At 37.0% G+C, this 14,787-nt stretch overlaps 1 protein-coding gene across 1 annotated transcript; it reads left to right on the top strand.

Moving 5' to 3' along the window:
* Window positions 1-12,259: 12,259 nt before the first annotated feature.
* On the top strand, window positions 12,260-13,137 carry FAM237B (family with sequence similarity 237 member B; the record flags this gene model as incomplete). Its single annotated transcript, XM_084229815.1, has 2 exons — window positions 12,260-12,650; window positions 13,103-13,137. The coding sequence occupies 2 exons, from the start codon at window positions 12,260-12,262 to the stop codon at window positions 13,135-13,137; spliced, it is 426 nt and encodes a 141-aa protein (XP_084085941.1).
* Window positions 13,138-14,787: the final 1,650 nt, after the last annotated feature.

Genomic DNA, 14,787 nt, shown 5'->3' with positions numbered 1-14,787 from the left:
TAGAGTTTCTGATGAAGCAAAAAGAGGTATCAGTAATTGAACAAAAGAGAGGACGTATCTATATTAAGTGAAAAAATAAATTGTTTATTCTCAGAAGCTTTATAGGATGCAGTTGGTGTAAGGTTTGCATATAAGTACATTTTTTTGTTACTTTTACATTGAAAAACCCTAAGCAAGAGACCTAATAAAACATGTTTTTTTTCTTTCCTTTTATCTCTTTAAATCTTTTCAATGGTGGAAGCTTTTCCTCATCTCTGAATTAGAGTTCCAACATTTTCTACTCAGTTTTAGATAATAAGCATTCCAAAAGCCCAAAACACTGCCTGGACTCAGAAACTAGAGTGTCGGTCCCTAGGTAATAATTATTGAAAGTTATATATTTTCCCTCTCTCAGCTAGTGCTCACCTTGGCTTCTAGCCTTTCCAGATTTTGAGCACTGGCAGGAGGGAAAGATAATAAGAAAAAAATTTTTAAAATTTTTTTATTATTTTTTTATTTTTTACAATCATTGTTCCTTTTTAAACAATATTTGCTTACCCCCACCTCCTCAGGTGTAGTCCCCATAGAGTTACCTTCCCCAAGGCACCCATGCACCATCACCTCAGTCCCCTGTGTTATTCCCTCCCTCCCTCTGACCCCTCTCCCTCCTCTTCCCCTGCAGTATGTCTCTGATTTATAATTGTCCATTTTTGCTTTGTTGTGTTTTGTACTGTTATTATTTTTTACATGATGTCTTATTTGGTTCCCCTATATTCCTGCTATAAGTGAAACCATCCTATATTTTTCTTTTTTCTTTCTGGCTTATTTCACTGAGCATAATTCCTTCTAGCTCCATCCACATTGCTGCAAATGGCATGAGTTTATCTTTTTTGATTGCTGAATAATATTCTATTGTGTATATATACCACATCTTCTTGATCCATTCATCCATTTTTGGGCATTTGAGTTGTTTCCAGGTTTTGTCTATTGTAAATAGTGCTGCAATAAACATAGGGGTGCAGGTGTTCTTTTGAATTCATGTTTTTGTGTCCTTTGGGTAGATCCCTAGGAGTGGAATAGCCAGGTCATGTGGTAGCTCCATTTTTAGTAGACTGAGGAACCTCCACAAAGCTTTCCATAGTGGTTGGACCAGTTTGCACTCCCATCAGCAATGTAGGAGAGTTCCTTTTTCACCACATCCTTGCCCACATTTGTTGTTGCTTTTTTATTTTAAAGATTTATTTATTTTTATACAAGAGCTGGGGTACAGGCCAGAGGCATGGGAGGGTGAGAGGATTCACCAGAAACAGAGAAGGAGCAGAACAGGCAGAAGGACCAAAATACATTGCTGAGGGGAGCAGCGGGCATGACAGGAGAGGTCTGCTGCACCATGTGGGAATCTCCCTGGCCAGCCGGGAATCGAACCCGCACTGCAGAGGCTACGGACAGCTTCATAGCGTTGTGCTCAACTGTCTGTGCCCCCAGGGAGGCCCTGTTGCTTGTATATATATATATATATATATATATATATATATATATATGCCATTCTTACTGGTGTAAGGTGGTATGTCAATGTAGTTTTAATTTGCCTTTCCCTGATTATAAGGGATGTTGAACATTTTTTCATATGCCTATTGGCCATTTGCATTTCCTCTTTGGAGAAATGTCTTTTTAAGTTCTTCTCCCCATTTCTCGACTGGATTGTTTATTTTGTTTTTGTTGAGTGAGTTCTTTGTGATTTTTGTGATCACTCCCTTATCAGTTGACTGGTGTGCAAAGATTTTTTTCCCATTCAGTGGGGTGTCTCTGTTTTGGTTAATCTCTCTTTTGCTGTGCAGAAGCTTTTCAGTTTGATGTAATCCCAGGTGTTTATCTTTTCCTTGACTTTCTTTGCTTTGGGTGATGAGTCTTTAAAGATGTTATTGTGATGTATGTCTTGTAGTGTTTTACCTATATTTTCTTCTATATATTTTATGGTTTCAGGTCTATGTCTAGTTCTTTTATCCATTTTGAGTTGATTTTTGTGCACGGTGAAAGGTAGTGGTCTAGTTTCATTTTTTCGCATGTGGTGGTCCAATTTTCCCAGCACCATTTGTTGAACAAACTGTCCATGTTCCATTGCATATTCAATGAGAAAATTTTTACTTGAATTTATCTTTAAATTCCTGGGGATCACAGATATTTAGGACTGACTATCTCATGGATAGGTGGAAGAGTCCCATCGCTGGAAACTCTAGTAGATACATTTTTATTGAGTAGATGCTTTAGACTATCTACATCCTTACTACCTCCAGAACTTTGGGGTCCACTTAGGTCCCATCTTTCCTTGTAGATGGGTCCCCTTTATCCCTATTGCTTGTCCCTTTGGACTAAATTCAGGGCAAGCACTTTTTCTTATACTTCCTACCTCCTGCCCATAGAAAACCTTCATGTAGATATTTCCTGGACAAATTTGAAAGTGAAGTCTAATTTCCTAACAGTAGAAACTCTCCTCTTTTAGCATCAAAGCAATTGGTGAGCCAATATCTTGACTCTTAATTTCTCTGGCTAGCAATCAGACTACAGTCATTATGCCTCACCACTGCAGAGGGAAGACAGTGAGCTTTCTTAGTGGGCTTCTTGGAGGCCTCTGTACATCCAAATGAGAATGAAGAAAGGGAACAGGAAAACCTTATTCCCTATCCAATGGGTATGAAGGACCCGAGAAGTACAAAAATTCTGGGATTGTTTCCTTTAAAAAATCTGAATTTGATCCTCAGGGAGAATGCAAATGAAAACCACAATGAGATGCCACTTCACACTGTTGAGAATGGCCGTATCAAAAAAAACTGGCAACAACAAATGCTGGCAAAGATGTGGAGAAAAAGTGACCCCCTTACATTGCTGGTGGGAATGCAAACTTGTCCAGCCACTGTAGGAAGCTGTGTGGAGGACCCTCAAATAACTAAAAATGGAGCTACCATATGACCCAGCAATTCCACTGCTTGGAATCTACCCAAAGAACACAAAAACATTAATTCCAAAGGAATCCTGCACTCATAGTTTATTGCAACACTATTTACAATAGCTGAGACATGGAAACAACCTAAATACCCCAAAACAGAGGACTGGATCAAGATGTCGTATATATGCACAATGGAATACTACTTAGGAATCAAAAAAGGTAAACTCATGCCATTTGCAGCAACATGAATGGAGCTGAAAGGGATTATGCTCAGTGAAATAAGTCAGAAGGAAAAAGAAAAATATTGCATAGTTTCACTTATAGAAGATATATAGGGACATCGAACAAAGGCTCAGAAATAAAAGAAAATACTAGCATGCAAATTATATATCTGAGACTTAAAGCAGAGGAGGGAGAGGGAAAAGGGTTAAAACAGGGGAGGTGTGCCCCTTGGTGACGCAAGTGGTTAAGCACTGTGAAGCAATCCTCAGCCACTGCAGCATGACCTTGATCCCTAGCCAGGGAGGCGACCCACATGGTGCAGCAGACCTCTCCTGCCTTGCCCACTGCTCCCCTCAGTGTATTTCAGTCAATCCACCTATTCTGTTCCCCACTCTGTCTCTGATGAACCTCTCAATGCCGCACCTCTGCCCTACACTCCAGCTCTGAATGCATAAATAAATAAATCTTAAAAAAAGAAAAACGGGAGGGAAGAGCACAAGGGACTATGGTGATGGTTCATGGATGACTTGGTGGTGGGAGATTTATGGGGATTACACCTGAGGGGAGAAAACAAATATTGTACAAAACGAACAACAATGTAAGAATAAAAATCTGAATTTGGTTCTGGCATCTTTGGTGTGAAATATTTATATATGTATCATCTGTAACTTTTCATTCAATGTCCTGAAATATTCCCTTGTTGGGAAGTATGACACTGGGATTGGGACTGAATTTGACTAAAACATGAACGTATTATTTCCTATTCTTACTTACCTTCTCTGAATGACCCGAAACTCTTATAATTTCTTAGTAAATTAATAATTTATTTATGGGGATCTAGAGAAGGTATTAATATGAATTTTCACTCTTTATAACTTTTCTATTATAATAACTCACATTTATTCAGGGATGATTTTTTCCCACCTCTTTTTTCATTTCTTTTTCCCTTTTGAAATGTAAATGAAATAATAATCCTTCAAGTAAACTTCTAAGTAATGATCTTGGACTATGAGAACTGCTCTCTTGTATTCCATTAAATTAAAATTTGGACTTTACCTGCTGTGTAAATTGTTTCCTTCTTCATTAAGGAAATCTGCTCTCACATGAAATGTCATCTTTCTAACATTTTTCTACAAAAAGTTAACATTGTCAGTCTTGCCATGCAAGACTTCTGACATACTTTTTTCAATGATAAAGGATAGTTTCTTTCCTTTTATCAAAGAAAAATGCTGTCTTATTGGTCAATGAACACTCATTTTGTTGAAAGAACATGAGATCTATGATGTATGGGAATTATAGTTCACAGAGAAAAAAATCAGTAACTACATCAATTTCCTACTTCATTATAAGACATTAAAGTGTTGCAACAAGAAAGCAAGCAAAGATTACTTATAAGAATATTATTGTGGGGCTAGATATAAAAGGATGTAGTAGAATAAGTAAGAATATAAAATTATAATTTTGAACCATTTTACTTATAACCATGTAAGAATTACACTAAGTCAAAGCTATGATCCACGTAGTCCCACATTTCATTAACAGTAGCTCAAGCTTATAAAACTACAGTCATCGGAGATTTTTAGGTGAAATTGTTGGGTACTAGGAAAGTTGAGTCACTGAGGTGTTTCGTAATTTCATGTACTTAGGTCATAAATACATTCAACATAATTTCATTTTTTTTTAAATAGTGCTATTATTGGGTCAAGGTGAATCCTCTTTTCATGATATGTTTGATGAACAGCATGACTGATAATATTGTACTGTGCAAATTAAACTGTTTCCCAAAATTTCCTTTCCTTTGGTAGTTTCAGTTTACAGTTGGCCATTAGAGAAATTTGTATGATATTTAGAAGGTAGAAACAGCCACCATTATGCTCTGAATATTGGTGTAGTGCCCAAGATATTGCTCATCACATGCTGTGTGTATGCACGTGCATGTGTGTGTATGTGCGTGTGTATGTGCGTGTGTGTGAGCGCCTGTGCTTACTGATGTTTTGGTTCCCCTTTTCACATGAGCAGCATGCAAGTCCACATCTTCTCTACTTTCCATGCATTTCCTCCTTTAGCACTTTTAATTCCTGGGCCAGTAACAAGATTTTGGTAAAAGGTACCAAATTTTTCTGTAGTGACCTGCGTCCTTGGAGTTTGATGTAATAAATGATCAATGTAGGTTCCAGTTTGTCCTTGTGGGAGAAAAATGTGACCTTGTCTGTCCTTCCTGACTCTCTGACCTGCTTACTTAGAATGACTTCAGACCCATCACCAGGTAGAGAGGCCTTCTGTAGACTTCTCCACACCTTTTGTGGCCTGTTGTTAGTGACTTCTATAAACATAGTCAAGGACATTAAAAAAGATATGTGCATCATGAGTGAAATACAGAAAATATAGCAGAGAAATAGAAATTACCAAAAAGAAACAAATGGAAACTCTAAATCTAAAAAATAAAGTACATGGAATAAAAACTTACCAAATCGATTCAGCAGCAGAATTGTGATGGCAAAAGAGTTAGCAAAGTTAAAGAAAAATCAACAGAAATTATTTAATCTGGGGAACACAGAGAAAAAATATATTGGAATTATAACATTGTACCATGGGGTTTAAAAAGTGTGTAAATATAATGCATTTGACAACTACAGCAAAAAGGGTGAGAGTGAGTAAATATACTCATCCCTTGAGAAATTTCTATATTTTGCATGAGTGGATTCAATGTTACTGCTAAATATATGAAAATTTGAGGATATATGGCATGATTCTTAAAGCAACCATTAAAAATTAATGCAAAGATGAAGGGTCCTAGGCTACACGATGCTTATATTATTCAATTTCTGTTTCAGTTAAACTAAAGCTAAACTAAAGTTTTATTTCCACTCTTCTTAAACAACACACAATGACAACAAAATATTTCCTATTAATGGTCTTTTTTGGCAGGAGTAAGGATTAATGATCTTTTTTTAACTTCTCATTTGAACTTTTTCCTTTTCTCCTGTCTCTGAGATAGTATTTTGTTTATCTTGTCTCCTGTGTCCCAGCAAAAATAATGCCTCTTTCCCTTCAATTAATTAGCAGTCAAGGAGTACTTGTTTTCTCTGCAGGGTACTTATTTGTTTCAACTTCATTTCCTGCTCTCTTTCTCCCAAGGTCATTGAATCTCACTTTAGTAAATACATTGTTATTAAGCTTTACTAGAGGCAATTGCAACTGTAGATATTTTAAATTAATGTCTTTCATTATAATGAGTCAGAAAGTCAGTGAATTGAAAAAAAAAAACATTCTTTCTGTTGATAGTAAGCATTAGTCAGTCAACATGTTCCTGCTGTGTATGGAGTGCTCTTCTGAATTCTGTGGGGTGTGATGATAGCAATATTTCCTGGAGAAGCACGCAGAGAGAGAGAAGTTGGATAAACACAAGTGACAGAACTGAAACTAAGTGATGGAAGATAGGAAGCATGAACAGCCTCACTAAATCAGGACTTCTTTGCAAGCAACCTTACAGTTCTAGAACATTTGGATTTACCTTGTGGGAAGCTGACAAAACTTCCTAAGTGTAGTGAATGTCATTGATATCAGTAGAAATTAGTTAAAAATATTTATTGTGTGCCCATTGTATTATCTGCCAGCCACTATAATAGCATAAAATAAAGATCATAAATTTAAAGCCAATAAGAAAGATAACATTTGGAAATAACAACAAATGGATGCTAAGTAATGTCGTGAAAATAAAAATCTAATTGCAGAAGTAAGGCTGAATTAAATGGAAGGGACAATTTTAATATTTTGGGGATGCTCCACACTGTTTTCTATAGGCTATTCCTGTCTACATCTGTCCTTTCTTCACTGATTCCACTTTTACGTCATAGACTCCTAACTTTGCAGTCTTCTGTCAGCATCTCAGCTTTCTTTTACCAATGTATATGTTTATAGCAACAATTGATGACGGTGTAAGACAAAGATCTCTCAACTTAGTTATATGCTGCAGGAGGCCTTGTTGCTCCAGCCAGATAGGATACTGACAAGCAGCTAAGAGAAAAGGCCTCACACCATGGGGCTGAAGATCTGGCATCCCTTTGCTTTTTGTTCTTGGTCATAGAGAGAGAAAAATTTATCAAAAAGTATATTAGGCAATAAATTATATGTATCAGCATATTGTAAGTAAATAGCATGAAAAATTGTCTGTTTAGAAATTAGTTGTTGGGCAGTTTGGCCCACTTGACAATGGAAAATGGTTTGTGGTGCATGCCTGACAAGCAATTCAGCACAACAATTGTAGTAGGTCCTTCTATTTTGTTTTCTCTTGAAGTTTCTTGGGAAAGTTTTTAATATGAAGCTATTTGAGTTAAGGAGTTTCTAGGTAGAAAAAGTTCTGATAGCTGAACAGCAGCTGGTCTCCGGCTGAAGGTCATGTGAATAGAATAGTCCTTTGATGCTTAGGCTTTAGCTGATAGGGATGCACTGGTGGTTATTCACTGTTTTAAATAATTGTCTAAATGAAAAAATAAGTAGCTTTAATGTTAGGTCTGGTTTATTATCTATTAACCTTGAAAGCTGCCGTCTAGCTGAGACCTGTAGGGGCCAGTAGTCTATGGGAAACATAATATACTAATTGTTTTTGCTTTACACATGATAATGTATTTCCTTATTATTATTCCTAATAATGAATAAAAAAAAGACCTGCTGAGTCTCTCAGCAGAAGATACTAGCACCTCACCAAGTGTCAGTGTCTCCTCATTCTACCTCATCCCCTTCCCCTCAGCCCTTAAGTTTCAGATCTTTCGTTTTCGCCGACGCCGTCTCATCCTTTCAGGAACCCTGACACGACGTTTTGCCGGAGGCTGGTCCCCGGCAGTTATATTTCTAACAAATTTTAGATTCTCCAGAAGATCTGGAATCATTTCTAATACAACACATGCTGAATCAAATTTATAGTCCCCACTAATCATCTTCCTTTCCAACTTTCATATGTGCCATTGTTAGCCCATAAGCAAACATGCTTAAAATGTTTGTTCTCTTTTTTCTCTCCATCTAGTATCACTGTGACCAGTCACCAAGTTTTGTCTTTCTATGATTGTAATATATCATTCTGTTACTCCCTTTAAAAGTTTGTTGTGCATCATTTGATAATAGAAATATACGTAACATATATATGTTGGCATATGTAATCATAAAGGAGTAGCCATTCATCAACGCTCTCTATGTACTTTTTAGATATCCTTTCCTTATACACCCAATCTTAACCACTCTCTTGAATTTTCTGTTAATCACTTCCTACTAAAAATACACAGCCATATATCTGCCCAAAAAGTGGTTTTATTTTAATTATCTTTGAAATTTATAAAAATGCTATCTTCTGAGATTGTTTTATTCATCTATAGTGAGAATAGCTGTAGTTTATTCACTTTCACTATTGAATGAAGGCATTTTATATCACAGATATATGTATCTGTGATAAATATATTTATCCATTCTCCTGTTAATGGTCATTTTGATTGCTTCCATGTTTTCTGCTTTTGTGAACAGTGGTACTATCAGCATTCCATTCTAGTATATATTTTCTTGAGAACCACAGAAGAGTTTTTTAATATATATGCCTGGGAGTGAAAAGACTTATTACAGGTTACATGCTTCTTCAGAATTATAGGAGAAGTCAATTTGTCTTCTAGGCTAATTGAAATGTTTTACTTTCTTCCTAGCACTAAGTAAGAGCTCCTGTTGTTGCATGCAACAGTTAATTATATGTGCTAACTTGGCTGAACAACAGGTGCCCAGATACTTGGTTAAAACATATTTATGGGTGTATCAATGAGAGTGTTTTGGATAAGAGTAGCATTTTTTTTTTTTAAAGATTTATTTATTTATTTATTTATACAAGCACTGGGTATAGTCAGAAGCGAGGGATGGTGAGAGAATTCACTAGAGCCAGAGCGGGGAACAGAACAGCCAGAGTGACGAAATACACTGCTGAGGGGAGCAGTGGGCGCGGCAGGAGAGGTCTGTCGGCAGGAGAGGTCTGTCGCGCCATGTGGGACCCTCCCCCGGAGGCGGGGGATGGAACTGGTGCTACAGAGGCTGCAGGCAGCTTTGCAGCCCAGCACACAACCGTGCACCACCAGGGGAGGCCCAAGAGTAGCATTTGAGTTGGCAAACTGAGCAAAGAAGATTGCCCTCCCTGATGTTGGTGGACATTATCTAATCTGTAGATGGCTTGGACAGAACAAAGAGGCAGAGGAAGGGGGAATCTGCTCACTCTGCCTGACTGATTGAGCTGGGACATTGCTTATCTCTTGATTTGGACTGGGACCTACACCAGGGACTCTGGTTTTCAAGCCTTTGGGCTTGGATTGGAATTATAATTCCAGATTTCCTGCTAGCTTGCAGATAGCAAATAATGGGACTTCCCAATCTCCATAATCATGTGAGCCAATTCCTTATAATAAATCTCTGTAAATATATATCACATATATTTTAATGTATACATTTAATTTTACCATATATTAATATGTGTATCAAGTTTAATACACATATATTTTAAATATATTTTTAGATTATATATGTATTTTAAAATATATATTTTTAGATTATATATCACACACACACATTTTCCTCCTTACTTTTTTGGAGGAGCCTAATCTACTTCATATGCTCTTGCTATTGCTGACTTCTTCATTTTTGACAACCTGATGGGTTTGAAGTTATATCTCATTGCCATCTTAATTTTTACTTCCATGTTTACAATGAAGTTATGAATGTTTATGCATTCATTCATTATGTTTCCACATTTATGAATGCCTCCTTTAGCCTTTTGCCCAATATCCTATTGTATCTTTTTCTTGCTGAGTTCATGAAAGATTCTTGGATACTAATTCTAATCCATTCATGGTTATATGTGGAATATCTTCTCTCAGGCTATGGTTATCTTTTATCTTTATTTCTACTGTCTTGTGATTAACAGGACATTAATATTTATGAAGAAATTAATTTTGATGTACTAAAAGTATTAATTTTTCTCTTACAGTTAGCACTACTTACATTTGTGTAAGTATTCTTTGCCAACCTCAAGATCAGAAAGATCATCTTTTGAAATTCTTCTTAAAATTGTAATGCTTTGCTTTTCATTATTTTTTTTAATTTTAGTGGAAAATAAATGTTTTTACTATTTTTTCATTCTGCACACTGACATACAGGTAAATGAAAATGACTGAAACTTACATATGAAAAAACTCTTATAGTTAAATCAATAAGGTTATACCTTTATCTTACTTATATATCAGTGAAAAATGACTGTTATAAAAGTAAGACAAATTATGTCATAAGGAGAGAAGGGAAAGAAGAAAAAGGAGAGTGAGGAATAACCTGAGCGATTGTAATTTCAAGACTTTCAGGTGTCGGGGTGCCCTCAGGTCAGTGGACTGGTTTGGTAAGCCAGGTGAAGGCGGGGCCTGGGAAGTGTGGCCACTCACTCTGCTCACGCCGTCCCTAGGAAAGGAGCGTGGTGCCGGCTGCGGGGCTGATTTCGGATCCCGGTGCATTCGTAGCAGCGCGGGTCGCCTTGCCCTTCCCAAGCAAGAACCTCCCAGCCCCGAGCGCCGCGCGGCGGAGACAACTGAGCCCTACACGCCTAGGGTGCCAGGTGACGCCGCCGGGGGCAAGGCGCTGATTCCCGCCTCTCGCGGACCTTTGGAGGCGGGTTTGGAAGGCAGTTTGTGGGAACCGAGAGCATCAGAGGTGGTACAGAGCGGGCGCTGAGACCTCTTCTCGCTCGCGAGCAGGAGCCGTGCGGGTCCCCCATCCAGCGGAGCGCACGCAGGACCCCGCGCCCGGACGCGCACGCCCGGAGAGCCGGCGAGAGGTGCTTCATTCCCGCGCGCGCTTCGTCCCCTTTCTCGTGACCGATCGGGCTGGGGGCGCTGACGGTGGAGTTAACCTGAAGTTCTTGCGGAGAAACATTCCTGTTCCCATCCAGTCCTTTCGGAGATTTTAGAACTCGTATATTGACCACTGTCAGTTCAGTTTGGGGAATCTGCACAATTTTTGACGATACGAAACGAACCGAATAACCAGAGTTTCAATTTGTATCCTTTGATTTGTCTCGTTATCCTAAGTTTTTTGTTTTTTTTTTCTCTCTCTCCCGGGAGCTTGAGGTGAGGGAGGTAGTCGCCGGCGCTATACCGCGAAGGTGTGTCCTATCTCTTGGCTCTGCCATCCGAAACCCACGCCTCCCCTGTGACTGCCAAGGTTATATTAGAGACTTTTCCAGTACTAGCCTGGAATAGTAGCTAACTCTGGGCAAGTCAAACCCAATGTAGCCCTTGACTTACATTTGTGAGCTTGAGACCGGTTTACTGAGCTATCAAATGCCAGAGACAGGTGTACAAAGAAGTATTAGAGAATTGAGTGATTGACTGACTTAAGTGACCTGCACATTCTCATAGTAGGTTAAACCACCCTTTTCGTCTTCGTGCTTCTTGTATGTTATGTTCATCTCTACAACCAGCTCCTGAACAACCTGAGAGAAGCCAGGGATACAGCATGCACATCAGAGCTTAACAAATATTTTTCTAAGAATAAAAATGGAAGCAACAAGTAATTTTTATACTTAAAACTGTGCTTGAGCAAACACCATATGTGTTAGTAGATCTGTACTATCTCAAATTAAAAAAAAAAGCAACCTTTTCTCATTTTGATTCATTTACTTGAAATGTGCTAAGGAGTCTTGCATAGGAAGGTAAGAGACTTGAGAACTCGCTGGGACACACATCACTGAAATTTTTTTTCCAATCTGTAAAGGAAGAAGGTTGGACCAGCATATGCTATTAAAAGGTTTCTTCCAGCTCTGTATGTCTATGATAAAATGTGCCCATCACATCTTGATAAATACATGTTGAATTTCAGTGACTCCTGGAGACTATCAGAACGTTGGAAAACAACTTGGAATTTTAATATCCTTTCAAAAGTAGGTCAGAGAGATAGCAACTTAGAAGAAAACCAACAAATACATAGTAGGCAAGTTTGGCTTCATCAAAAACATGGATGTATAATTTTCCAGGCTTAGGTCATTGATTATTTGAATTAATTTTTTAATAAGTTAATAAAAAATTACTTCTTTTTTCTGTGTAGGATATGGGTTTTGCCACAAGAAGATGGTTCTACCTAACACTGGCCTGTATGATGCTGATCAACCTGATAAATGCTGATTTTGAATTTCAAAAGGGAGTACTTGCCAGTGTGAGCCCAGGGATCACAGAAGACATTGATCTCCAGTGCTGGAATGCGTGCTCTTTGACATTGATAGATCTCAAGGAACTCAAGATAGAGCACAGTGTGGATGCTTTCTGGAATTTCATGTTGTTTTTGCAAAAATCCCAACGACCTAGACATTATAATGTCTTCTTAAGCATAGCTCAGGATTTCTGGAACTTGTATGTAGACTGCTTGCTTTCAAGATCTCATGGAATGGGCAGAAGACAGGTGATGCCTTCCAAGTATAATTTTCCACAGAAGATAGCAGGAGGTAATCTAAATGTGTACTTAAGAGAGTAGCAATTTAGTTCTCTAAAAAATAAATATTTAATCCCTCTAATTTTTCATGTTCATCCAAATTAACAAATATTGCTATTTTAGCTTTTCGTGTCATGGGCTTTGGTTTTTTCCTTTTACTTATTTTACTTTACCTAGAAACTACAGTTCTTCTGTATAAATACTTGATTTTGAATGATCTTGGAATATAATACAATTTGGTAGATCATTAAAATTGTCTTATTTTCCCCCCATGTATAGTTCATAAGTAAGTTATTTAACGCTGTAATTTTTGATTTTGTAGTTGTTGGAAGAGATTTTTTGAACATTGGACCTGTATTTAGGCTTTTGAAATTGATTTTTATAAAAATAAGCCTACTTAGAAGCAGGAGTCTTAAAAGTCATATTAGAATAAATATTAACAATCTCTCTTCTTTAACCTTACAGGACTGGGTTTTACAAAACGTGAGTTTTACATTTAAGAGAGAACATGGAAAGTACCTCAAGCAAGATGACACCAACCTGAGTGTTTGTCAGTATTCCTGAGGTCAAATATTTCCTGAAGCACTTATCAAAATTATTATTTCTAATTCTTTAATATTGGTGAAGGTTGTATTTTTGTTGATGTATAATTGCTTTATGGCTATTGAATTTTCATTTCTATTGAGGTACTTTGTTAATTTTTTTTATTTAGAAGGCATCTTTGTAAAGCATCTTTAAGAAAAGACCACTTATGATGCAAATGCAATATAGTTTTTAATATAACAGTCAATGCAGTAAAATTGTAGCCAGTTTTATAAGGTACCTTATTAGTAATATTGAGTTTTAAACTGTGCCAAAACTAAAGTTAGTATTGTCTCAAGAAGTAATATTTAATCTTGAGGTAGTGTGCTGTGTGGCTTCTTAAATGTGCATTTTATCACCAAACCTTATATATTAAAGTATTTTTATGCATTTTAAGGACTAAATTTTTTTATTTTCTCATTTTTATTGACTTTGTCTTGAAAATGGAATAACATGTAAGTGAGGAAATTGGGATGATGAGAAATGAAGATAGGAAGCTAATGATATTCAGTTATAACCTATATTAATACTTTTAAATGTATGCCTATACCACAAGGCTATATCCTAAAGGGTAATTGTAAATTTGATCTCAATTTCCTACTTCTCAAGGTAGAGAGGAATGCATGAGCAGTTTCAGTATTCACAATGCTGATAAGAACCAAACAATATGTTTAGGAGAAGTCCTGTCTTTCCTAGAACTAAGAACCAATAGATAATATCTTAAAATTTTTCCCATTTGGTTCCCCTATATTCCTGCTATAAGTGAAACCATCTGATATTTTTCTTTTTCCTTCTGGCTTATTTCATTGAGCATAATTCCTTCTAGCTCCACCCACGTTGCTGCGAATGGCATGAGTTTATCTTTTTTTGATTGCTGAATAATATTCCATTGTGTATATATCCTACAGCTGAGGGGGTGGGGGGGGGAAGCAAATGTTGTTTAAAAGTGAACAATGATGTAAAAAATTAAAAATTATTTATTAAAAAAATGGGAAAAAAATAGACAGCAAAAAAAAAAAAAAAGAATTTCCTAGTGACAGCACGGTTTGTAGCACTGTGTTTCTAAGTATCTCGACAGTGACAGATTTCCTGCTCTGCAAGCTGATGTCAGCATACCCAAACGTTATGAAATACAAGCAATTTTAAAAGCAGCAAAAATAATACTGGTCAAGTGTGCAACTCTCTTATGGTTTGACTTGATCAAAAACATAAATTTTGAATTAAAGAAGCGGCCTGACATTCTTTGAGTTATGAGCCACCTTGAAATTCTGATGAGGCTATAGAATCTTTACTAGGGTTTCACATATACATAATCTCCATTTTGTGTGTAATTAAGAAGATCTGTGAATCCCAGGTTGAGATCCCCCAATATTAATGAATGGACTACATAATTTTCAGGTATTCTCTTACAAATATTTTCTATAACTAGTTTTGAATAATGATAGGTTGTAGATAATATAAGGTTATAAATCTAATGAATCCCTACATTGAAAATATTTTATCTTGTCAATTGAGAATGGATCCTTAAGCTCAGAAAATCAATTGGCTGAGGGAACAACTAATATTCT

Source organism: Talpa europaea (genome assembly GCF_964194135.1).
Source record: "Talpa europaea genome assembly, chromosome: 3".
NCBI classification, from domain to species: domain Eukaryota; kingdom Metazoa; phylum Chordata; class Mammalia; order Eulipotyphla; family Talpidae; genus Talpa; species Talpa europaea.
Note: the sequence above shows the minus strand (reverse complement) of the source record. Positions and strands in the feature narration are given on the sequence as shown.